This window comes from Mytilus trossulus, chromosome 12 (assembly GCF_036588685.1).
Source record: "Mytilus trossulus isolate FHL-02 chromosome 12, PNRI_Mtr1.1.1.hap1, whole genome shotgun sequence".
Taxonomy (NCBI): Eukaryota; Metazoa; Mollusca; class Bivalvia; order Mytilida; family Mytilidae; genus Mytilus; species Mytilus trossulus.
Window position 1 is genome coordinate 25,912,468 of NC_086384.1, and position 24,956 is coordinate 25,937,423.

Below are 24,956 nucleotides of genomic sequence, written 5' to 3' on the forward strand. Positions count from 1 at the left end.
TTAGCTCGCATTTGAATTATTGATAAAGGATGAGAATCTTTCACCAAAAGTTTCGGTTTAACAGATTGTTATATGTTGTCCTTGATATCTATACTATTAAACGAGAAGACCTCATTTTGGGTGTCGCTTCTCTTCTTTCCACAATAAATTAATCATCATGCCTCTGTGTCCTATGGGTACAGTGTATAATCGCATTTGTCATCCATTCATATGATTATTCGGATTGAGTTATTTTTGGGTGAAAAACGAGAAAAAAGACGTCCGGATATGTTTCCGCCATTGAGCGAAATTTTAAGTCGGATTATACTTCCGGTTTGCGTTTTTCTGTATACTTTGAACATACATTAATACTACGAATACAGTGTATTTTCTGTCTTATATCCGTCATTGGACGAAATTTAAGTCAAATTAGAACCCCGGTTTGCGTTTTTCTTTTTACTATGAAACACTACGAATAAAGTGTATTTTTCTGTCTGATATAATTTTCAAGTTTACTATCCACGGCAGTCACAGGGTTTATTTAATAGAGAGGGTCTGAATAATCAATCAATGACCGCTGTGGATCAATTATTAAACTGAGAATTGACTGTAAAAAGAAAATACACTTTCGGGACGTCTGGAACGGGTGTTTTTAAGATCGAAATTTCAGGATTGACCATTTTAGGATCCGGGATTTCTTTTTTCGAATTTTGGGATGTCGAGATATTTAATTTGTATAATAAATTCAGCACCTCAAGATTTCGTGTTTTTAAGCCCGGGATATTGGGATCAGGGCCCCTCCGCAGTGGCGGATCCAGAAATTTCCATACGCAGGGGCCCGTTGACTGCCTAAGAGGAGCCCGCTCCGGTCATGCTTCAGTGATTTCCTATATAAGCAACCAATTATTTTTCAGAAAAGGGGGGCGGGCCCCCTAAATCCGCCTCTGCCCCGACCCCCCCCCCCCCCCCATTTAATGAATGTTCATAATAAACAGATAAGCGCTAAAATTATTCATGTGTCATTAAAATTAAAAGAGAACAAACAAAAAAAAAGGATTTTTTTTGTGGAAAAAGGAGGAGCCGGCTAGAAAAACAATTATCATGTTCCAAATTACCTATGACTTTTGATACCTTTTCTGAAATTCTCAAGTCACTAAATATTTTACAAAAAAAAGAAGATGTGGTATGAATGCCAATGAGACAGCTCTCCACAAGAGACCGGCAAAATGACACCGAAATTAACATTTAAAGGTCACCTTACGGCCTTCAACCATAAGCAAAAGCCGATACTGCATAGTCTGATATAAAAGGCCCCGAAATGACAATGTAAAACAATTCAAATGAGAAAACTAACAGCCTTATATATTTATGTACAAAAAAAAAACGAAAAACAAATATCACTGAACCACTGAATTACAGGCTCTTGACTGGAATGTTCATAATACATGTACATTAAATGTATGTTCATAATGAAATTAATAGAAAACAAAAAATGGGAATTTTGGAAATAAAGGAGGAGGGTTAAAAAAAAATATTTTCCTTTCCCAAAGTACCTACGACTTTTGATACTTTTCCTGAAATTCTCAAGTCATTAAATCTTTTACAAAATTCTTCCTACAACACTTAACATCCTTTCAAATACGCTCTGAATGCCCGCGATTTCGCGGGTGTGTTCTAGTATATTCTAATAGCTGAAAGATTCGATGATGATGTTGTTCCGTGTCAATATCAAAAACGTTTTATGAAGGTAAAAGAAATCTGATTGGTCTTTGAATGTGATGTTATTGTAAACATGTTTGAAAATTAGCATATTTTGTTCATTTGAAAGTTGTGTATTCCCCCTTTTTGTCGTGATGAGTTGATAGGTTAACCAGGATCAGGTAAACCCTGTTCCAATATTATTTAATAAAAGCTGTCAAAGTAATATTCACAGATTTGTCTCAAAGTATGTATAACGTTCAATGACAAATTTAATGCTTTTGGAGAATTCCAGGACGAGAACATGGTAGCTCGATATGAATATATTAAATCCTGTTTTGTACAAGACCGACACTTTAAGCTGGATCTTTAACGTTTCTGTTCTTAAGTTATGAAGAACTATAGAGGTCACAATATCATGTTGTACAGTTTTAATAACTGTTAAAAAGTACTGACACGTAAACTCTTTTGTTTTGATTACCGCCCTCATAGTCCGATATTACTCTGATTTCGAACCAGCTTTCTTGCAAAACAGCCGTTGAACGTCAGAGTATTCTTGAACTACCGCCCACAATGCATACTAATATTACTTTTTTTTCTCATTTTTCTCCAGGATACAGAGTCCTGAGATTATCGTCAATAATACTGGAAGCGTAGCCGAGTCTAATTTTACCGTTTCAATTGTAAAAATTAATGAACAGCCATTTACCAATAAAATTCGTATGGGACGTATTGTGAAACTGAAAGCTACAATGACAGGTCTGTATGTCTGATCTATCATGTTATTTAATAGGTCTGTATGTCTGATCTATCATGTTATTTAATCTGATCTATCATGTTATTTAATAGGTCTGTATGTCTGATCTATCATGTTATTAAATAGGTTCTGTATGTCTGATCTATCATGTTATTTAATAGGTTCAGTATGTCTGATCTATCATGTTATTTAATAGGTTCTGTATGTCTGATCTATCATGTTATTTAATAGGTTCTGTATGTCTGATCTATCATGTTATTTAATAGGTTCTGTATGTCTGATCTATCATGTTATTTAATAGGTTCTGTATGTCTGATCTATCATGTTATTTAATAGGTTCTGTATGTCTGATCTATCATGTTATTTAATAGGTTCTGTATGTCTGATCTATCATGTTATTTAATAGGTTCTGTATGTCTGATCTATCATGTTATTTAATAGGTTCTGTATGTCTGATCTATCATGTTATTTAATAGGTTCTGTATGTCTGGATCTATCATGTTATTTAATAGGTCTGTATGTCTGATCTATCATGTTATTTAATAGGTTCTGTATGTCTGATCTATCATGTTAATTAATAGGTCTGTATGTCTGATTTATCATGTTATTTAATAGGTTCTGTATGTCTGATCTATCATGTTATTTAATAGGTTCTGTATGTCTGATCTATCATGTTATTTAATAGGTTCTGTATGTCTGATCTATCATGTTATTTAATAGGTTCTGTATGTCTGATCTATCATGTTATTTAATAGGTTCTGTATGTCTGATCTATCATGTTATTTAATAGGTTCTGTATGTCTGATCTATCATGTTATTTAATAGGTCTGTATGTCTGATCTATCATGTTATTTAATAGGTCTGTATGTCTGATCTATCATGTTATTTAATAGGTCTGTATGTCTGATCTATCATGTTATTTAATAGGTTCTGTATGTCTGATCTATCATGTTATTTAATAGGTTCTGTATGTCTGATCTATCATGTTATTTAATAGGTCTGTATGTCTGATCTATCATGTTATTTAATAGGTTCTGTATGTCTGATCTATCATGTTATTTAATAGGTCTGTATGTCTGATCTATCATGTTATTTAATAGGTTCTGTATGTCTGATCTATCATGTTATTTAATAGGTCTGTATGTCTGATCTATCATGTTATTTAATAGGTCTGTATGTCTGATCTATCATGTTATTTAATAGGTTCTGTATGTCTGATCTATCATGTTATTTAATAGGTCTGTATGTCTGATCTATCATGTTATTTAATAGGTTCTGTATGTCTGATCTATCATGTTATTTAATAGGTTCTGTATGTCTGATCTATCATGTTATTTAATAGGTTCTGTATGTCTGATCTATCATGTTATTTAATAGGTCTGTATGTCTGATCTATCATGTTATTTAATAGGTCTGTATGTCTGATCTATCATGTTATTTAATAGGTCTGTATGTCTGATCTATCATGTTATTTAATAGGTTCTGTATATAGGTCTGTATGTCTGATCTATCATGTTATTTAATAGGTTCTGTATGTCTGATCTATCATGTTATTTAATAGGTTCTGTATGTCTGATCTATCATGTTATTTAATAGGTCTGTATGTCTGATCTATCATGTTATTTAATAGGTCTGTATGTCTGATCTATCATGTTATTTAATAGGTCTGTATGTCTGATCTATCATGTTATTTAATAGGTCTGTATGTCTGATCTATCATGTTATTTAATAGGTTCTGTATGTCTGATCTATCATGTTATTTAATAGGTCTGTATGTCTGATCTATCATGTTATGTAATAGGTTCTGTATGTCTGATCTATCATGTTATTTAATAGGTTCTGTATGTCTGATCTATCATGTTATTTAATAGGTTCTGTATGTCTGATCTATCATGTTATTTAATAGGTTCTGTATGACTGATCTATCATGTTATTTAATAGGTTCTGTATGTCTGATCTATCATGTTATTTAATAGGTTCTGTATGTCTGATCTATCATGTTATTTAATAGGTCTGTATGTCTGATCTATCATGTTATTTAATAGGTCTGTATGTCTGATCTATCATGTTATTTAATAGGTTCTGTATGTCTGATCTATCATGTTATTTAATAGGTTCTGTATGTCTGATCTATCATGTTATTTAATAGGTTCTGTATGTCTGATCTATCATGTTATTTAATATGTTCTGTATGTCTGTATCTATCATGTTATTTAATAGGTCTGTATGTCTGATCTATCATGTTATTTAATAGGTTCTGTATGTCTGATCTATCATGTTATTTAATAGGTCTGTATGTCTGATCTATCATGTTATTTAATAGGTTCTGTATGTCTGATCTATCATGTTATTTAATAGGTTCTGTATGTCTGATCTATCATGTTATTTAATAGGTTCTGAATGAGGGGTCCTTCATTTCTGTATTATTAAAAGAAACAATATTTCTATTTTTTCTCTATTCTTTATACGTTAGTATCTAATAAGTATATATATTCTTTATAAGTTAGAATCTTATTATAATCATTTTTTTGTACGTTAGTTTTTTTATTTGTATCTATTCTTTGTTTGTCCCTTTTTTTCTCAAGATTTTTTTATGTCTATTTTCTGTAGATTTGGTTCATTGTAATCTAATCGCATAATTATTTTTTGCCAATTTCACGACACTTCAATATGAACATGACTTTTGTATTTTAATGTTTAGGAACTGTAAATGAAACCAAATTCCATGTTACAAACTGCAACGCCTTCTCAACAGATTTAAATGCGACATCAGTTGTACTTATTGATGGGTAAGTAATTAATGACATGTATTTCATATCATTAATCGTTAAATATGGATCCAGGTGGGGTTTACACCATTGAAAAACCGGGCCAATCTGCAGAAAAACAAGAGAAACCCCCCCCCCCCCTAAAACATCAAAAATAGACTGAGTATAAAGTGCTGCTTTAATATAAAGAAGAGAGAAGAACGGGCAAAAAATATATAGAAAAGAAGAAAAAAGTGACCTAAACAAAAAATAAGGATTCTCTTTCAAGACTTTCTTAAATGCTTGAAACCTTACATTGTTATATATGAAGTCCAATGCAAGGAAAATGAAAGCAACACAATTCATTAAGAATCTTAACTGGAAAAGTATTTAACATCCTATTAAACACATTCTTACTCATAGAGACTGTGAAAGAACATGTCATGTACGTGAAAAATGAAAGACTTGTGAACGAATGTAGATGGTTTTTAATAGAGTAGAAGAAAATGTGGTATGCGGCGCGCTTAAAGTCCTTACAAGGATCTGAAAAGGCTTTATTCAACTTCCTGATGTAACGACCGTTCAGGAATACCGGATCCTCATGGTTTGTCGTCATGAAACACACTTTCCAAAATTTGGAGGTAGACATTTCATTGGTCAGAATAGTGAACGAATGTAGATGGTTTTTAAGAGAGTAGAAGAAAATGTGGTATGCGGCGCGCTTAAAGTCCTTACAAGGATCTGTAAAGGCTTTATTCAACTTCCTGATGTAACGACCGTTCAGGAATACCGGATCCTCATGGTTTGTCGTCATGAAACACACTTTCCAAAATTTGGAGGTAGACATTTCATTGGTCAGAATAGAAAATAGAATCGACACAGAATATGTACATGATTAATTTTAATTCTTCGACGATATGTGGGTGGCAATCAGATTAGAATATTTTTAGGAGAGAAAAAAACATACACCCTTTTTTTAAATTAAAAGGTCGTTCTCTAACTAACTCGAATAATTATCCGCCCTCGAGAGGCCTATAGCCTATCGAGAGAGATAAATCTAATGTAGCAATCGGAGATATGACGGGTTATTCTCTTATTGGGTTTGTAATAATGACTGCTTGAATTTTAGATGTGGAACAGGACATCCATTTAAGAATACTCAAGGTTTTACATTACGAGGTTTGTCCGCTATAAGTCCAAGCTTCCAGATGTTTCGAATCAAACGAACACAAGGAATTTTATTTAAATGCAGCTTCGTCATATGTAACGATGAGTGTCCAGAGGTACGGATTTTTAGTTAGTATAAAGATGTTTTGCGCAGTTCGGCTCTTGTATGTTAAATAACGGAAGGAATCGCTAGATGTTATTTTAATTTCTTCTTAGGGGACCTGTTGTAAAAATACCTTTCTAACTGTAAATTCTTCTAATTAATCACTTTTTTCCAGTTAAGGTTTTAATCATCGACATTTCAACTGTCCTCTACGAACAGAAGAATTGTTTAATTGTTCCCATTTATAATATTCAAAAGTGTACCTGAAAATGTATTGCTCTGTTGTCCTTTTTTATCCTGCGAGAAACAATGCTATCTATCTTTTCAAATCTATGTCTATGTGACAAAACACACAATATAGTAAAATTCCTCTTACTATATATAAGTAACTAATGAAACTGTCTACGCTATGATCCGCTATGGCAAGTCGTTCTCGTCAAAACTATGTTTATAAGAAACTTGGAATTAAAAAAAAAGAACACCGAGATTTAAAAACCCCTATTAACACACTGCAAAATCGAAATCACACACTGGGATTTTAATATTACTCAATGAGACTTGAAAAAATGACTGAAAAATACACACTGAGATTTTAAAGACACTGATGTGAAATAGATTGAAAAACACGGACTGAGAATTGTGAATTACATACTGAGATGTCAAAAATACACATTGAGATAAATGTAGATATAAGAAGATGTGGTGTAAGTGCCAATGAGACAACTTTCCATCCAAGTATGCACACTGTGTTGGAAGTTCTCTATACTTAATATGATCTTATATATTTTTCCCGTTATTCTTCATATTCTCTATTTCTTTTTTTTTTTTTTTTTTTTTTTTTATTCTTTTCAAATCTGTCAACTATATCCGAACTATCATTCGTATTTACGTTCTCGTTGTAGAATTCCTGTCAAGGTAGCAGTAAACGTCGCAAACGTGAGGCTGACGGTGAATTGGAATTCAGTTTACAGGATAAACAATCGGACAATGGAAACCGCCGACATATACATTCTAATACAAACCAATACCGTAATTCTCAGGACGTCATTGAAGTGCCGGAAAACCAACCGAGGCTCCATACGGGAAAGATAGATGTTAATAAATTGTTACCAGTTCTTCTTGAAGACCGTTCCAGGAGCAGTGTAGAAGACGTGAAGTTAATACGTGGAGGACTTATAATAAATGTACCATCCAGTAAGTTTCAAATTAACAACATGGGCATAAACTGAGTAAATTATTCTTATAACGTACTTTCTCACATTCAGTTTCTTACAGTTTTTCTCCAATGTTCTAAGTATGGTTCCAAAATTTAAATCGTGAACTTATATCTAAGATAAGTGCTACTATGGAACGTGTCTTCTATGAACTTTTAGTAAAAACTTATCAAAATCAATTCCAATTTTCATACATTTGGGATTCAAAAAAATTCTCTGAATGCTTTTTTATAAAGGTTATTGAAAATACTAGTATTATGAAAATTACTTGAGCACGTTTTGACTTTTCAACAAAAATGAGCTATAAAATAATTGATAATTTTGTGTATGTCAGAGTCAAAATTGATCGCTATAATCATTACCTACTTTACAAATTTAGAACTGTAAATTGATTTTTTTATATGTTCTTAGGTTAAGATGTTTGTGATACCTTGACATTGCTTATATTACAGGAAATGGAAACTTTAAGGGAGATAACTCTTATGTAGGAACGTCTAATGATATCCAAGTTGTGGGTGGTGAAGATTTTGGCATACCATTTGAAGAAATGTCTAAAAATAATCGAGTTATTGAATCTGTATCTACACACACAATAACTCTATCTGATTCTTCTAACAATTCCGTACCTCCAAATGCAGCAGACAAAGAAATCATTGGAATTCATACTGAATCAAAAAAGAAATCAAACAGACCCAGCAATATGAACAAAGACAACTTAGTCCCGAAAAACAGTAAAACATCAACAGAAACGAGTAAAGAACACCAAGAAGCGAATAACTTTGATTCAAAACAGTCTATTGCATCTTCAGATCATAAAAAGATCATAGAAACCAAAATTGTATTATCTGCCAAGGACACAAATAATGGGAAACCGGCTGATTCACTTGTTCACCAAACATCTCACTTGAATGTTTTTGATATTGACCGAAATTCTGAAAAATCTAAATCGACAGAGATGAAACCTCGCCTGAAGAATTTGAATTCATCGATACAAAATACTTCATCTGCGCATGCTCTCTTTATTTCAGTTATCATTTCATTACACGCGATATTTGCATAAAATAAAGCCGATTTTGGGTATTAAGATTAAATAGCAATAGACAGATCTTACTTGTGTTTTATTTGTTTATATGTTTGTTAATTTTTATGAACTAGAATCGTCAGTTATTCCTCGGGTGAGGTGATGTCTACTTAATGTCTCTGAATAAACAGAACAGCATAAAATATGTACAAAACAGATTTTCTTGGTGTATTTATTTTATTTTAGTTTATGCAATTTTCATCAATCATAAATAAAAAGAAAAACAACAAAAATGTCATAAAGGTAACACGATTCGATCTAACAAAGAAAGAAATAAGGGAAGAAACACCAATAACACCAAAGAGGTAATCAAAAGAAACTAAAGTCTAATAACACAGACAACACTGTGACCAAAAGAAAAGCGACGGTAAGACTATAACGGACCATTTTCATTACATAGAAAATCAAAGATTAGAGCAACATGAACCCCATAAAGAATGTGTACTCTGGTTCTCCGGGATAGGTAAGCAGATTCTGCTGCCCACTAATCGGCATACTCTTGGTGATGTTCAAACAAGTCACAATCCGGTGAAAGTGACATAAAAATATCAGAGGGCAAATTGTGAGGTTGCAGTCTTGTAATTGACTGCTCCATAGGCTAACATGCAAAACAGCTGATCTTTGAAAATAAAAAAATAAAAAATGCTACATAGAAAAAAAATCATGTTTATATCATGTATGTACTAATGTGAAGTTGTGCTATTTTAATAGGTCGCAGCACTACCAGTAAACATGATATCCTTCCACTTTCTTGGATTGATATCCCCAAAAGATGCAAGATTTTTTTTAAAGTCTATATATATATATGTTTCAATTCAGCATAAACCTATAATCAATCATAAACAATTGAGTTCATTAAAAAAATGCACTATTTTGTTTCCCTCCATAACTGGAGTTAACTGTTGTAATACAAGAATGGTACCTGATTGTAGTCGGCTGATAGCTAACTCAGTCATGTCTCTACTCTTATTATGTATTCCAGACTTGTTCTCTCATTCACATAACTGACGCGGTTTACTCGACCTAATAAAAAGGAGAGCTAAATATTGAAAATTACTCTTTGAGTTGAGCTTCCGTCTTTAGGAAAACACTTTTTACGACCATTCGTCAAAGTAACTGACCTCACCCAGGCTTATGGGCTAGTGTAAAATCCATTGGATGTTACATGTGTGCTGATTGATAATTTAGTCCTATATGCATGATTTTTAATTATTATAGTTGTTGCAAGGACGTTATTTATATGCCTGCCCCAAGTCACTGAGGAGCCTGTAATTGATTGGTCGTCTTTTGTTGATGTGTTACATATTTGTTTTTCTATCATTTTTTGTACATAAATTAGGCCGTTAATTTTCTCGTTTGAATTGTTTTAAATTTGTCATTTCGTTGCATGTTTAATTTTAGCTGACTATGCGGTATGGGCTTTGCTCATTGTTGAATGCCGTACGGTGACCTAAAGTTGTCAATTTGTGTGTGATTTGGTCTCTTGTAGACAGTTGTCTCAATGGCAATAATAGCACTTCTTTTTTGTATGATTGACAATATCAGTTTGAAACTTATTTATTAATCAACATCAAATAATTACATGTGTATATAGTTAACATATATATGTACAATAAAACACTGAATATGAAGCACTCATAGTACATAGTAAATGTATGGTAAAGAAAATAACAAAAAAAACATGTGAGCTTTGTAATCCCATAAAAAAACTACTTCTTTGCCTTTCTCTTTACTTGATCTTATTCAACATAAATGTCTGTTCCAAAATGTTGACATTTTACGTGCAAAGAAAATAGCAAACGGACACTAATGTTTATACATAAATAAAGTAGTACAATTGCTAAATATGGCATTTCTATTATTATAGACAAAACACAATCTGACAATTTTATAAGATTTTTGTTTTTTCAACTAAAAACACCAGTTCATACCAGTTCATGTTAACGTTATGAAAAAAACTGTGTTTAAAATATAATATTGTTAAATTTTCACGATCTCACTATAGGAAAGATGAACAATTTGACATTCTTCACCTTGAAATAATGATAGTACACTTGTGCTTACAAATATAAAGGCATGTACAGTGCTACGGAATTTTATCAAAAAAACTTAATTTAGGCGTTGTGCTTCAATGTTCATTTTGAAAGAGATAAACTATCGCAAAAAGGAACAACAATGAAAAAGAAGAAAAAAACACTTTCAATCACTTTTAAAAAGTGTATGAGTGTATTACGAAACAGTTAAACCTCTTTAAACAGATATTTTAGATTTATATCAGGGGTGTATGTTAGAAGAAATGTGCTTACATTTCCAGAATTCATACTGAAGATTACTGAGATTACTAAACTTACTTTAATTAAAAGTACAGACATGCAATTCAATAAAAAGTGCAATACCTGAATGATAGTAAAGCTATGGATGAAGAACGATCAAATGTCGTGGTTTCAAGGCAAGGGTTAATGTTTCACCACGGAATGCATTGATTAACGATTTTATGTTTTTGCTGTAGCTTTAAGCGTTTGAACACTAAACGTGGTTGATATATTGCTAGTTTAAAATGTAATGTTGGTAGTTTCCGCCCCTAAATGTGTGTGTGTGTGTGCATGTCGTTTATGGAGGTTTTTCATCCGGAACTCAACACGCTAAACTATTTTACAATTGCTTAGCTGTGATATGGAATAAAAACATCTTTTTACTCTATCATTTAAAAGAAATAACATTTTTTTTTCAAAGGGACGGAATTGTTTTCGCACTTTCAGATAGAAAAACAAAAACAAAATATGTTTCATCGTGAGGACGATCGCCTGACTGTAGTTGATTCCGACGATGCTGGAGATGAAATTGTCGACGACTTCGATGATGTGGAATGATGTCTGACCAGGGGTGAAGGTGAATTATTCCGACGACCAGCTAATTCTTTCTCATATTTTTCGTTTGCCTCTCTAGTTATTCGTTGTAAATAGTCTCTAGCATAGGTACCATAATGACTCATTGGAGACATTGGAGACTGATCAGCTCCTAACTTTGGTGGCAGTGGTGGAATATCAACAGCTGAAAAAGCAAAACAATAATTGATTTCTAGCATGCTGGGTAAATTTGTATGAAATATTTTGAAAGTTTTGGTGAGTAATCAACCCATATCTACTCCCGTACATGACTTATTGAGGCATTGGTATGTTAAGTGTCAAAATCCGACTTCCTTACATTGTTTGTTTTGAAAGAAAGTTCCCCACTTTACATTTCAAAATGTGAGTAAAAGCCAGGCTAAGAATAAGTACAAATCGAGAGATCGTTTTTTAATTAGATTGTCACTCACTATCTTTATCACTCATTGGGTGGTTTTTTTAACACAAAAAGCAACACATTGGTGCATGTTCTAACGTACAGTTACCCTTTATAGTGTCAGATTAATTGTTTACATACCTTTGTATGGGTTGATCATTCCTGCAAATGGAAGGACTGGAGGGAAGCCCATCGGAAGTCGGGGTGCCCATGGGAACATTGTAGATCGCACCGATGAAAAAGCTGATGGTCCAAGACCAAAAGGATGTGGAACCATTGGGTAATGATCAAGTCTATGACGCCAGACGTCGAACATGCGCACTATGTTCTTTTCTTGTTTCCTCCATTTTGCTCTTCTGTTTTGAAACCACACCTGTAAAATAAAGCATATTTATTAGTTATAAGCATGAATGTATACCGTGCTAAATAAATCTCCCTGCTAAACTAACAAATGTATATGAAGAAAATAATATTGAGATAACAAACTAATGGCTTACTTTTACAAATTATGACTTGGATGGACAGTTAATTGTCTAATTGACACACATTCCACGTCTTCGTATATTAATGTAAAGACAAGGCACAAACGTATCTCACTTTTCTACACAATTTCAGATTATTTTTTATCTTAAAAATATATTTGCCCCAGAAAAATTCATGCATTTTTCAGATCAATTTTGTCTTTGCATAGACTATTTTTCTAGATGCTACAATCTTTAAGATTTCCATTTATTTTGGTTCCATTATAGATTTTTTTTATATAAATTATTAAGATTACGATTATTCCTTAATATTTTTTTTATCCTTTCAGTAAAAACACATGGTATATATAGTTCTTCGACGACAAACTCCTCTTGAATTTGGGAAATTTTTAGGGAATTTCTAGATAACTGTATGTACACACGCCTGGTGTGTGTGTGCCTGTGTGTATGTATCCAGTCATAGACTGATATCGAAAATCGAGTTGACCCTATAGACCGCTAGAGAAACCAAAACAAGTGATTACGTGAAATTTAATGTAAGCTATTTAGAAAGGCTAATTATCCTTTTAACGTTCTGATCCTATAATAATTGGTGAATTACTTTACAAAATCACAGATTAAATCTATAAATTATGTAGAATTAAAATTTAATTCATAGAGTAATTTTTGAATTAATACATTGCAATATTTTGTAAATCTTATTACTATAGGAAAATATCCGTTCAGTTCCTAAGCCCATATTTTAATGATACAAATCTTAACCTTTATAAAACGTATGTATAGGATTAAAGTATTAAAAATAAAATCCGATAATACTCATTATCTTCCAAAAGTTTAAATAAATGTCGAGACTTGTAGGAATTGAAATAGAGCTTGTACATGTGCTGATGTTATTGTCAGTCAAATGGTCATTTTCGGCTTTGCAGAAATGGATGTATTGCAATTTCAAAATACACTTTTTTCGTTTTGCTTTCATGCTTTTTTCATTTTATTTTCACGAGATTTTTTAATTTTTTACTTTTTTCCAGTGGTCTTTTTATTTATGTATGCATTAATTTTGTGGTGTTTTTAAAACGTAACCACATACACAAAAAGACAATCGCCGTGTTCTACTATCAGTCAGATCTGGTGTGCTCCGTGCATATTCTCTCTGAGTGACTTGAAAAAAGACACTATAATCAAACTGGAAAAAATAGTAAATTTAGTAGAACGCTGAGTGATAAATTTCTGTATTCGACGAATTCTCTTACATTACGGAAATGCTTCAGGATTAGGTAATTGCTCAAATGCATCATTTCATGTTCTACAAGTGTATGTTTATGGCAACAATTCAAATATAGAGACTTATTTCTATAATCCAATAGATTTGTCTAATTAGCATTTTATTAAGCTTGTTACTATTATGAATGTGTGAAACATAATCTTATTATACTACGGTTCTTTTTTTTCGCGATTAACATAATAGTACCGGATTATTTGTTCTAAATCTATATTCGAGGTCTTATAGCGTGTGTCAGAATCTTAAAACTTCTATAAAATCAAAGACTTCAGCAGTGCACGTGTCAAGTCGTCTGCAATTGCAGTAAAATGCACTTCTCAACAAACTCTGTTCCTGGTATCACAAATGAATATTGTATTGTTTTTGTTTTCTATCCTGCTTTATATTGATTGGTTTAGCTATTTGCTACAGCTCATGATTTTGAAGTTCATTATTGACTTTTTGAACTCATGCTTCCGTAACGAAAGTTACGGGGGGGAAATTACTTTATATTGTCGTTAAACATGACTCTTTTACTTATCATCATAAACAGCATCGATGGAAAATTATCAGAATAAAGAAAAATATATGGAAAATTTGTCCATGGAACAAAGATGATGCCGCATAAACATTGTGTATAAGTATCATAACAATTGATTGGGGCCAACTAAAGTTAGATAACGGGAACTAGTTTTGGGACGTACGTACAGACGGACGTTCTGACAGACAACTTACTTCCTTTTCTCACTGCTTTTTTCCGCCATGGGCGGATAAGGGTAACACTTAAAAAAAAACTCCGTGTAAAGCGCATTTTTGCCTCATTGATTAGAAAAGGGCGAATATTTACTGTTTATTTAATACTGACGCTTAATAGCACTTTTATTCACAGCATTTATCAGAAAAAGGTTTTTCGTCTCAAGATATTTGTATTTAAAAATAAACAATCATCAATATCATCATAGTTATCCAAATAATCAAATCCTGTCGTTTTGAAAGACTAACTACGCGTAGTATTAAACCCTCAAGAACATTTCTGACAGAACGTACAACTTTGACAAGAGTTGTGGTCTTACTAACGGACCTTTATGTCTAGTCGAGAAAGAATAATATGGTCGTATCATTTGCATACAGTGCTAAGGTCATCTTATCTTTCTCTGTGGAAAGATTTTAATAAATAGTGGATATTTCAAATCCAGCAACTCATGTGACGCTATTTCGTCATATATTAACACTTAAACATTCACCACATTTATCATAAGGAAGCGAAAGAGACACCGAGAATTTTTTTTAACACTTAATGTACCGAATGGTTTTGTATTCAAAACAGATTAATTTGCCAAGTTTCGTAAAATTCCTTGATAAAAGGAATGTTTATATCAGTCTTGTTAACATTGTACCGGGATTAAATTATTTATTGAAAAAAAATCCTATGAACATTGATAAATAGTTTTGTGGACTTAAAAAGAAGAATAGCATTAAATTTTAATAGTACTGGTCTATTAGATCATGGCCACTTGACGCGATAATCGGCCACTAATTAGTTGATCATAGCGATGGCTTCGGGAAAGACAGCTTGCATTTTCATCATCGGACTACCGACACAGCGGGAAACCAATTGCAGACAAAACATGTTTAAAATCCGACAGCTTTTATTATTTGTCAACAGTTGTGATCATTTGTAGCAATTATTTCCTCTGATTGAAATATAACAAACAAGATGCGAGGACAATGGCAACTGTAACTAATCCGCTTAAAAACCACAATAATAAAATGCTGAAATTTGAAGAAAATTTCTAAAACGAGTTTATTGGGTTTTATGTTTTCGATGGTTTAAGCTGATTAATTCGGGTTTTAGTTACATTTTATGTTTCTTAGGAGAAATGAAATTTTAAAATGTATGTGTCATCAAATTAATTTTTCTAATTTTAATACGTTGTTTTATTGAAATCGTGAAAATTTGCAAATGGTAATCATCCATAATAGACCCTGATTTGAAAAACTTTAAATATCATGAAAACAGTTTCAATAGAAAAAACCCAACGGCATCGTTAATGATAAAATTGATATAACACACAGCAGCCAACGAAAACAACTAATAAAATTAACGGTACCAATTTTCTTGCACAAGATGCGCATTTTGACAATGCATGTCTCTTCAGTGATGCTCGTGGCCAAAATATGTGAAATCCAAAGCTTATATAAAAGATGAAGACGGCTATATTCCAAAAGGTACAACAAGTATAGCTAAATCCGTGAAAGGAATCAGAGCTTTGCATGAGGGAGATACATTCCTTAATTTATAATAATTTCTAATATTTAGTAATATTTAGTAACAGCAAATTTTAATAACACAAAAATCCGTATTTGCATGCCAATGATAGGCTCATGACCATAGGTATATGCACATACATAATGTGTGTGTGGGGGGGGGGGGGGGGTAAAACATGTCTCACGGTGAGCGACGAATAAACTTCCATAAAGTGTTGTAACCGCACTTCATTGGCACAAATTGTTAAAATCGGTTGGAACTTACTAAACTCATCAGATCGACATGAAGCAGGAAAAAAAACCACATGAAGACATACGACACATAGTTTTAATCAAAGAGCACTTGCAGCTACCGAAGTCAACCAAAAGCCAATAACAGCTAAGAGATAACGTATCAATCAGTACACATACCGGCAATGGATGGTTCAAGGTAGATCATTAAGTATATATCTTTTTGAGACAAAATTTCTTATAATTTGCCAAAATGAAGATTTTACTATGTTTTTTTCAAAAATATAATAAAAAGTGTGAATCACCTTGCTTTTTTCAAGCTATGAGGTCGTTTAAAAATGCCTAAATTCGGTTAGATTGTTCATGAAGAAAAACATTTAAGTGCATAAAAAGAATTCTATATGAGATAGAATTTTAAAATAACTTGTGATAAGATAGGTTTTATAATATGTTTGGTTTTTTTTAAAGAAAAGAAAAAGAAAAAATAGTGTCACCGAATTTTGTTTTTCTTGCTACAAGAATTTTTTTTTTAAATTTCTTAATTTGTCGAGTATGTTTTTTACTAAAAGAGTTATCTCCCCTCAAATGGCTCATTTGAAAAAAATGTTTCTAAAAAACCAAAAAAAAAAGATACTTGTTTGAGTAGTTTGACTAATACAATTAATCATTAAGTTTTCTTTATATAAATAAATAATATAACCATTAAATTGCAAGTATGTCTCCACATTTGCAGATTTGGGCAAATAACTAGACCGATTTTGTACTGTGATTGTACAATCCAAGATGGCAGTATACTATTAATCTATCTTGAAAGTTCATTTTAATTAGGAAATCTACAGGTTTATCCGACTCTGACATTTTGAATGAGAACAAAGTATAGATATATACATGCTAATCTTATTTTAAAGACCTCATGTAATTTATATTATAAAAATATATTTTTAAACTGCAATTAATTTTTTTTTTTAAATTCATATTTCGCAAGATACATGAATATGCTATTGCTTAGAATTAATATTTGGTGTTGCTTTTTATAAAGCTATTTTATATGTTGCATGCCTTGTTTTATTTGATATTGCATATGTTTTTATATTCGGTAAAAAGCTGATGTTTGTACTGTTTGTCCATGCCGAATCCAAATAAAGTTTTACTTACTTACTTACTTACTTACTTACTTACTTACTTACTTACTTACTTACTTACTTACTTACTTACTTACTTACTTACTTACTTACTTACTTACTTACTTACTTACTTACTTACTTACTTACTTACTTACTTACTTACTTACTTACTTACTTACTTACTTACTTACTTACTTACTTACTTACTTACTTACTTACTTACTTACTTACTTACTTACTTACTTTACTTACTTACTTACTTAGATATAGGAAGATGTGGTGTGAGTGCCAATGAGACAACTCTCCATCCAAATAACAATTTAAAAAGTAAACCATTATAGGTTAAAGTACGGCCTTCAACACGGAGCCTTGGCTCACACCGAACAACAAGCTATAAAGGGCTTACTTACTTTACAAAATGTTAGGTTTCTGTCTTTCACTGAAATTTATCTCGCATCTTCGCTTAGTCATATACTTTAATTTATTTTTGAATTCTCATATTGAGGTATCACTATTCAGTTATATAAATTTTAATGTTCTCTCTTAGGTTGACTATTTCAAAACTCCCTGCACATCTTATTGTAAATAAATCGCTTCGTCCATCAAAAGTATTTCTTTCTGAAAAATCGTTAAAAGTACACATTTATGATCTAGTATCCCTTTGGCTATTTGTATCTTTAGTGATTTAATCAATTAACCATACCGAATGTCTCCTTAAATTGTCTTCTATACAGATGTTGATACCGTGAATATTCCCTATAATTATGGCTTATTAGTGCGTCTCAATTACAACTAATTAGATATAATTGAATGGTCGTTTGTCCGAAATGACCAGAAAATTATTTGATTTCATATTTTGGTCACCTGCTTCATTTTCTTAACGATTAAAAAACATGATTATGATTCGAAAGAAAGAAATTGTAAGCTTTTGTATACGTCAATGCGATAGCAATCAACAAGCCAAAGAAAACAACAAAGCCACATATATATATAGTGGCTTTCACAACAGCCACAAATATATAGTGGCTCTCACAACAGCCACACATATAGAGTGGCTCTCACAACTAAAAACCTAAATACTCCCGCTGTTGAGAATGCAAGGGTGAAAGAAATGGAAACAATATAATTTATGTCGTTTATAGAGCCCGTAAGTTTCGATGTGATCTATATAATGTTGTCAATCCTTTCAATAAACTTATTCTAGAGATTATCAAAAAGTATAATAACAAACATACAGAACGTCAACGAAAATTCAAAACGGAAGGTCTTTATCAAGTGACGAAATAAAAATTTCAAACACATCAAACGAATGTAAAACAACTGTTATTTTCTTGTCTTGAAAGGAACATTTAATTATTTCCTTTTGTAGAAAATGTAGGATCAAACCTGTTTCTTTATTTTAGATATCTACACATCTCACTTATATGAAAGTCGCAAAGGATTCCATTCTATTGACAACAATTTGTGAGCAAAAAAAAACCCAGACATAATAGGTAAAGATGTCAAAAGTTTGGGCACAACAGTAAGCATTGCATTAAAATAATCTTAATCACTAAAACAAAACAACTGTTTCAACAACAAAAATACAAAAATGGCATATACACTCATATTACAAAGTACGTGCGCAAAAATAAAAAAATAAATGAATAATACAATTATTACCATTGATCACCATTGCACCGAGTCACGCCAACAGTATGGTATCAACATTAACAGTAAGGAAAAATAATATACAAAAACAAATAAAAATAACACAATAACACATGGTTCAGATGATAAACAAACTTCAGTACCTAGAATTTATACTTCAAGAACATCGTGTATTGTTTGAGAATTTGATACGGAATATCTATCAACAAGATCTTGGTACCTTCCGATGAACGTTTTTAGAAAAAGGACGAGACGTTCTTTGACATAACCCTGGTTCATAGCCTTTCTGCTCAGACACTGGTGATATTTTATAAAGTCTGAGTGGTAGCTGCAAGCTCTTGACTAAAGAATGAGTTGGAAAATGTATATCCCATATATGCAGGTGAAGATAGTACATTGGTGCTTATGTAAAATTCGGGTTATAAGTCTAAATACGCGGCGGAAGAAGCCGTGTCTGTTGTTTCATTAATTTCTAGCTCTGGTAGATAAACATGTATAAGTAAAACCAAATCTAAAAAGTTTGGATTAATTGTTAATGGAAATATTATCATTAATAAAACTGAATGTGAAATCAGATTATCTTTCTTCTTGATCTTCTTAATTTTAACAACTGTCTGACTCCGACACATGTGAATATAAGAAGAGATCGACAAGGAGATGTGCACTTTTCGTTCCTTAAGGAATGCTGACAGTTTGTTAAAAAAAAAGTCTACTTCAAAATTCAACGAATATGCTGTCAACAAGAAACTCAATTCATACTATAATAAATAAAGTCTTTGAGCTTAGATTTTATCAGTACTTTAACACGACAAACTTGCATAAAACAACATAAAGGCCCCCATTGGCTCTTCAACACAGCGACAAATAAGTAGGTCCTGTAAGACACCTTTTTGGCCCAAAAATATAGCAGTTTTACAAAATTGTTAAAATGACAATTTTAAGTTATTTATTGGAATGTAGAAAGCTTTTGCTACATAAATAGGGTCTGTTTTTTGGCAATATAATACACAAAGATCAGATACTACCATGAAATTTTGTTTTGAAAGTAGAAATCTAATTTGTAGAAGCTTAGGATGATGTGTGAAAAAAACCGGGGAATTTTACAACTATTAATTCGTTTTAAAATGGTCATCAAAAACACCGCTCGGACAAAATTGAAATTTATTTGGATGAGAATACGGATACAATTAGGGGGTAAAGCACAATACAAGCAGACGCTGAAAATCATACAGAAAATAGTTTGTTTGTATGGAATGTAAAAAAGTGGTTATTTAGTCCCTCATGACGGACAGCAACATCGGAATGAAGCATTAGGAAGTTAACGAAGGCTGAAAATATACATGGGCACTTGATTCGGCAAAACAAAAATAACAAAATTCAGGTTCCGTAACAGTCTTCTGAGTAAAGCCAGCCCCGAGTATCCACTTGCGTCTTTAAACGCAAGTTGATAGTTGGGGCTGGCTGTAGTCAGACCGGTTCCATGTTCCCTAATTCCGTTATAATTTTTCTCGAAATTTAAATGCAAACAACTGACATTTTATTATTCAAACGGCAATAGATTTAAAAAAGCTAAATCTTGAAATCATTTAGATCTTATATTCGTGTTACTTAACGCTTGCATGGGTTTTCGGTGTTTTTTTTTAGTTTTGAGTTGGAAATAATGTTTATGTACAAGTTGGGAGACAACACGTCTGAAAGAAAATTAACAAAGTTACCTTTTAGGGCTCTGAGTGGTATATTGATCACATACTAGGCGTAAGACAAGTTTGATTCTTACAATAAGTTTTTAGAACAAGTATATATATACAGTTAAAATTTTCCCGACCATCATCGCGAATGCCCTGCCTCTATTGCAAAACCTGCTTATTGTATTTATTGTTAACTTGTTCTCGTCCTGAACATGCATGAAATATTTTCCACTGGACGTTAACCAAACAATAATCAAAGCAATCAAACCTACAATTTACGCCCGTCACTTGGAACAATGACATATCGGCAAAAGATGCATTTTTCGACTGATTTTTTTCATTCAAATTTATTTAATTTGAAAACGAGTTAATGGACCCTTATTTTTTAAAACGGCAATTTGTTTCATTTTGCAAGGAGATTATGTGACCCAAATTTTATAAAACTGTAAATAGCGCATTTTTTTTAATTTTGACGTTTTTTCCTCTATTCGTGAACATTTGATAAATATGAGTTATTTCTGAATAAAAATTGCATAATTTTTAATGATACTTATAAAATACAGAAGTTACCGATTATTTAACAAAAAACAATTTGTGTGTATTGTCTAAAACAAAAAAGTTATGTCTTTCTTTCGAGAAAGAAAATACGGCCACAAATCTGAATATTGAGCAAGTATACAAAATTTCGACCTCATTTTACTCAAAAAGTAGCAAATAAAGGTACATTTTTTATTACATATTTGATTTAATCAGGTAAAATAGTCTATATGCAATTTGAACTTGTAAATACAGGTTCAAAACTGTATCGTATACCCATAACCTAACACCTATACGGCATGTAAGCCATGGCTCAATAGATTTCCAAAATTAAGCATTTTAACTTTTTTTTACAATACCTTAGTCTGGTTTATACTAAAAACTCAGCAAACATTTCATTGCAAGCACAGTAAGAGCAAACTGTTTCCCGGTTTTACGATTTGAATAATTTGTATTTTACCAAAATGATATTAACTTCAAAAGAGGGAGGGGGTTATGTTTTTTTTCCTAAAAAAATATTCTGATCTCAAATTTGATAAAAAAAAAACCTGATAAAAAAAGTATTCTCTGGTCAAGCAGACGATATACACAAATATATTATTAATCCAGATTTTCCCTAAACCTTGTAGTGTCAGATTTTAAACGAAAAAAAATAATTGATGGCGTCGAAAAACTTAAATGGAAATTTTCCCGCATTGTGCAAAATAAAATTCTGACTCAGAAAAAACACAATACCCCTTCCCCGTTTTGAAATTAAATGGCTGCTTCCGTACACGTAGTAACGTAAGAAGAGTCTCTGACATACCTGAACTCTGGCTTCTGTTAGGTCAACTTTGTCGGCTATCTGTTCTCTAAGCGTACAATCTGGGTAGTGGGTATGTTGGAAGATAGCTTCAAGTTCTCGGAGTTGTTCAGCTGTAAATGTGGTTCTATTTCTTCTTTGCTTTTTGGGAGATGAAACACCGTCAGGTCCGTATTCAAAACCAGGAGAGTCTGCAGAAAAAATAACGCAACTGTTTATATATATGTTCACATTTAACACTTATATTCATGAAATTATAAAAAATGTTCAAAGTAGAGAAAAAAATAACATGTCAATACAGAGGGGTATGATTGGTTATTTTCGTTCTTCGTGATCGGCGCATTTTCGCTATCGTGATCTGTTTTTCTACATATTTTTTTTTATATATATATATTAGTGATATGTGATCATGGAAATTTATTTTCTGTGAATTGTGATTGACAAAAAATCAACTCGTGAATCGTGATGAGACCCCCCTCCCATCAGGCTCCTAATAACACAAAAGGAATAAGATAATTTTATCAGCAGCTAGCTTTAAGTTCTAGTATGCTCTCGACATTAACAAGCATATTCAGTATAATATCTCATTGGGGGCTTTAAGTGATTTTTTCGTGATTTGATTTTGTTTGTCAAACGTCAATCTATGTTTTGTGAGTCAACTGATCGAGAAAAAAAGTTGCAGGGTTGAGATCTATATATATGTAACAAAAACTAGTGTTATTCCATTTAATATGTATGTATACCAGTCCAAATCGTATCATATCTTAATGTTGATCCACAGGTACTTGTCTCCGAAAAAAAATCCTATATATACCTTAATTGTGTGTTAAGAGATACATGTTAGGGTCTGCATGTGTGTTGTTGGCAGATATTTTTTTTTTATTGTTTCTTTTAATTTATTCGCATGCTTTATAGACTCTGGAAGATGCAGAGCTTGTCATATTCCTGCTATTATGCTTGCCCTTTAGATATAGTTTGGTAAATTTTTCCCATGGTTTGGTTGTCGATTTAATGCCCAAAAAAAACCTGCAATACACTTAGTCTAAAAAGGCGGTTATATATTTTAAGTTTCAATTGTTAGAAATGTAAGTTTGTATTCGTTTTTAAAAAACCTAATCAAGGGGAAAGATATATGAAAGATAGAAAAAAATGTATTTTTGAAGTGTACCACAAAAAAAATAAAGGACACTGCACACTTATAAAGTCTGTTTACACATCTTTTTTAAAGGATTGAACACGCTAAATATTTATTAATTTCTTTCTTCGTCAGACTATATATCTGAGGCTCGTAAGATAGAAATTGCGAATAGGGATTGCAATGATAGACCATTTTCCCTAAATTAAGGACAAATTAACTGCAAGATGACCCTGAAGATTAACACGAATGAGTAATATACTTGTAAATTATTTTTATATTTAATCTTTCTTATATATTAGTCACCTTCAGTTTGTTATATTAAAATTTAACGATATAGAAATAACTGAACAATACAAGAAGAAAAATAATAAGCATTTAACCTTTTTAAAAGTTTTATTTTCCCAATAAACATAAATTTAAGGGTAAACATTTATTATGATGTTTGCTGGCACGAAATATATAATGTTATTTTATGCTTAAAAATTGGTCTTCTAAACTAGAACTTGGTAACAGAGTTCTACGGTTGCTGAAAAGTATTTGTATATGGTACTTATATCCGCGCGCACGACACGTGCTTTGGCAAAACTTTTAGGAATTTTGGTCCTCAATGTTCTTCAACTTCGTACTTTATTTGGCCTATTTAACTTTTTTGGATTCGAGCGACACTGATGAGTCTTTTGTAGACGAAACGCGCGTCTGGCGTATAATCAAAATTTAGTCCTGGTATCTATGATGAGTTTATTTAAAGCCAAAAACGAAAAGCAATTGAGCGCGTGTTTACTATAAATTTAAAAAAAATCCCATATTTAATTAGGAATGCATTTTTTTCTTTTATTAAAAGAGTAAAACCTGTTTTTTATTGCTTTTTTTTAAAGAGTCTTTCGAAGAATAGCATAGAGCTCTATTTTGAAGAAGTCTGTCGACCAATTCAAAACAAATGATAGCAACAGAAAACAACTCTAGTCTCTTTGACATGGAGAAGACGAAGAAAAGTTTAAAATATGAGATTACCTGCAGTGTCATCTTCAGAATCAGACCCATCAACAACATCGATCTCTTCATCGTCTGAGCATACTTGTCCGGTTGGTGCTACATTTAAACTTTTCGGACGTTGAGGTTTCATTTCGTTTTTCAACAAAGACAGTTCGTTTTCGCACATAATTGATATCTGTTTCCAATTTTTCTTCAATAAGTATATTAAATGAAACTAAATAGTACGGTTTTTTTTAATATTATATTTTTACGGATTCTTCTATATAAATCATCCACAAAATTTACACATTTCTAGATAAAAATTTCGTCCATCCTACGCCGTTCGGTTTTGACTAATCTGAAAATGTTTATGAGATCCTAATTATATTTTAACGATTAGACATGTTACAAGTTAACATTATCCGCTAAATTTTGATTGTTATAAACGAATGGAGCTTTGTAATCTTTGTGCTGTACTAATGAGCGGCATTTAGTTATAACCGCGGATCCCTGCCGAGTCTAGAACGAGGGCAGATTAAGAAGGGATCCGCCTCTAAATCGGATCATTTTCAATCTTTAAATCTTTAGAATTATAATGATATGGCACAATATTTTCTTAGACGATACACTAATTTTGTCACATGTTAAGTAATGGTATTTAATTCTTCCCCTGTCTAATATTATTAGAAAAATCTTTGACGCTGATTCGCAGTTTGTTATTTTTGAATTAATTACGGCTTAGTAATTTTAGCGTTGTGGGACATCTTTAAAAGTCAGA

At 32.0% G+C, this 24,956-nt stretch overlaps 2 protein-coding genes across 2 annotated transcripts in view; one reads left to right on the forward strand and one right to left on the reverse strand.

Moving 5' to 3' along the window:
- Positions 1-8,775, forward strand: part of LOC134693599 (uncharacterized) — a 31,554-nt gene extending 22,779 nt beyond the window's left edge. Inside the window, exons 6-10 of the mRNA XM_063554443.1 lie at positions 2,291-2,436; positions 5,136-5,223; positions 6,311-6,464; positions 7,354-7,645; positions 8,118-8,775. Of these exons, the coding sequence (XP_063410513.1) occupies positions 2,291-2,436; positions 5,136-5,223; positions 6,311-6,464; positions 7,354-7,645; positions 8,118-8,725 (1,288 nt within the window). The 3' untranslated portion in view covers positions 8,726-8,775. The remainder of the gene's footprint in view (positions 1-2,290; positions 2,437-5,135; positions 5,224-6,310; positions 6,465-7,353; positions 7,646-8,117) is intronic.
- Positions 8,776-10,287: 1,512 nt separating this feature from the next.
- On the reverse strand, positions 10,288-24,658 carry LOC134693603 (retinal homeobox protein Rx1-like). Its single transcript, XM_063554446.1, has 4 exons — positions 24,218-24,658; positions 22,072-22,259; positions 12,170-12,401; positions 10,288-11,797 (listed from the first exon to the last, which is right to left on the reverse strand). Exons 1-4 carry the CDS (start codon positions 24,363-24,365, stop codon positions 11,532-11,534), a joined length of 834 nt encoding a protein of 277 aa, XP_063410516.1. The 5' UTR covers positions 24,366-24,658; the 3' UTR covers positions 10,288-11,531.
- Positions 24,659-24,956: the final 298 nt, after the last annotated feature.

What these genes read in the sequence shown, in the direction of transcription:
- LOC134693603 (XM_063554446.1), bottom strand. Translation starts at nt 24,365, where the DNA reads ATGTGCGAAAACGAACTGTCTTTGTTGAAAAACGAAATGAAACCTCAA. An exon ending in TAACAGAAGCCAGAGTTCAG is followed by an intron (nt 12,402 to 22,071) that starts GTATGTCAGAGA and finishes TTTATTTTACAG; the next exon opens with GTGTGGTTTCAAAACAGAAG. An exon ending in AATGATCAACCCATACAAAG is followed by an intron (nt 11,798 to 12,169) that starts GTATGTAAACAA and finishes TTGCTTTTTCAG; the next exon opens with CTGTTGATATTCCACCACTG.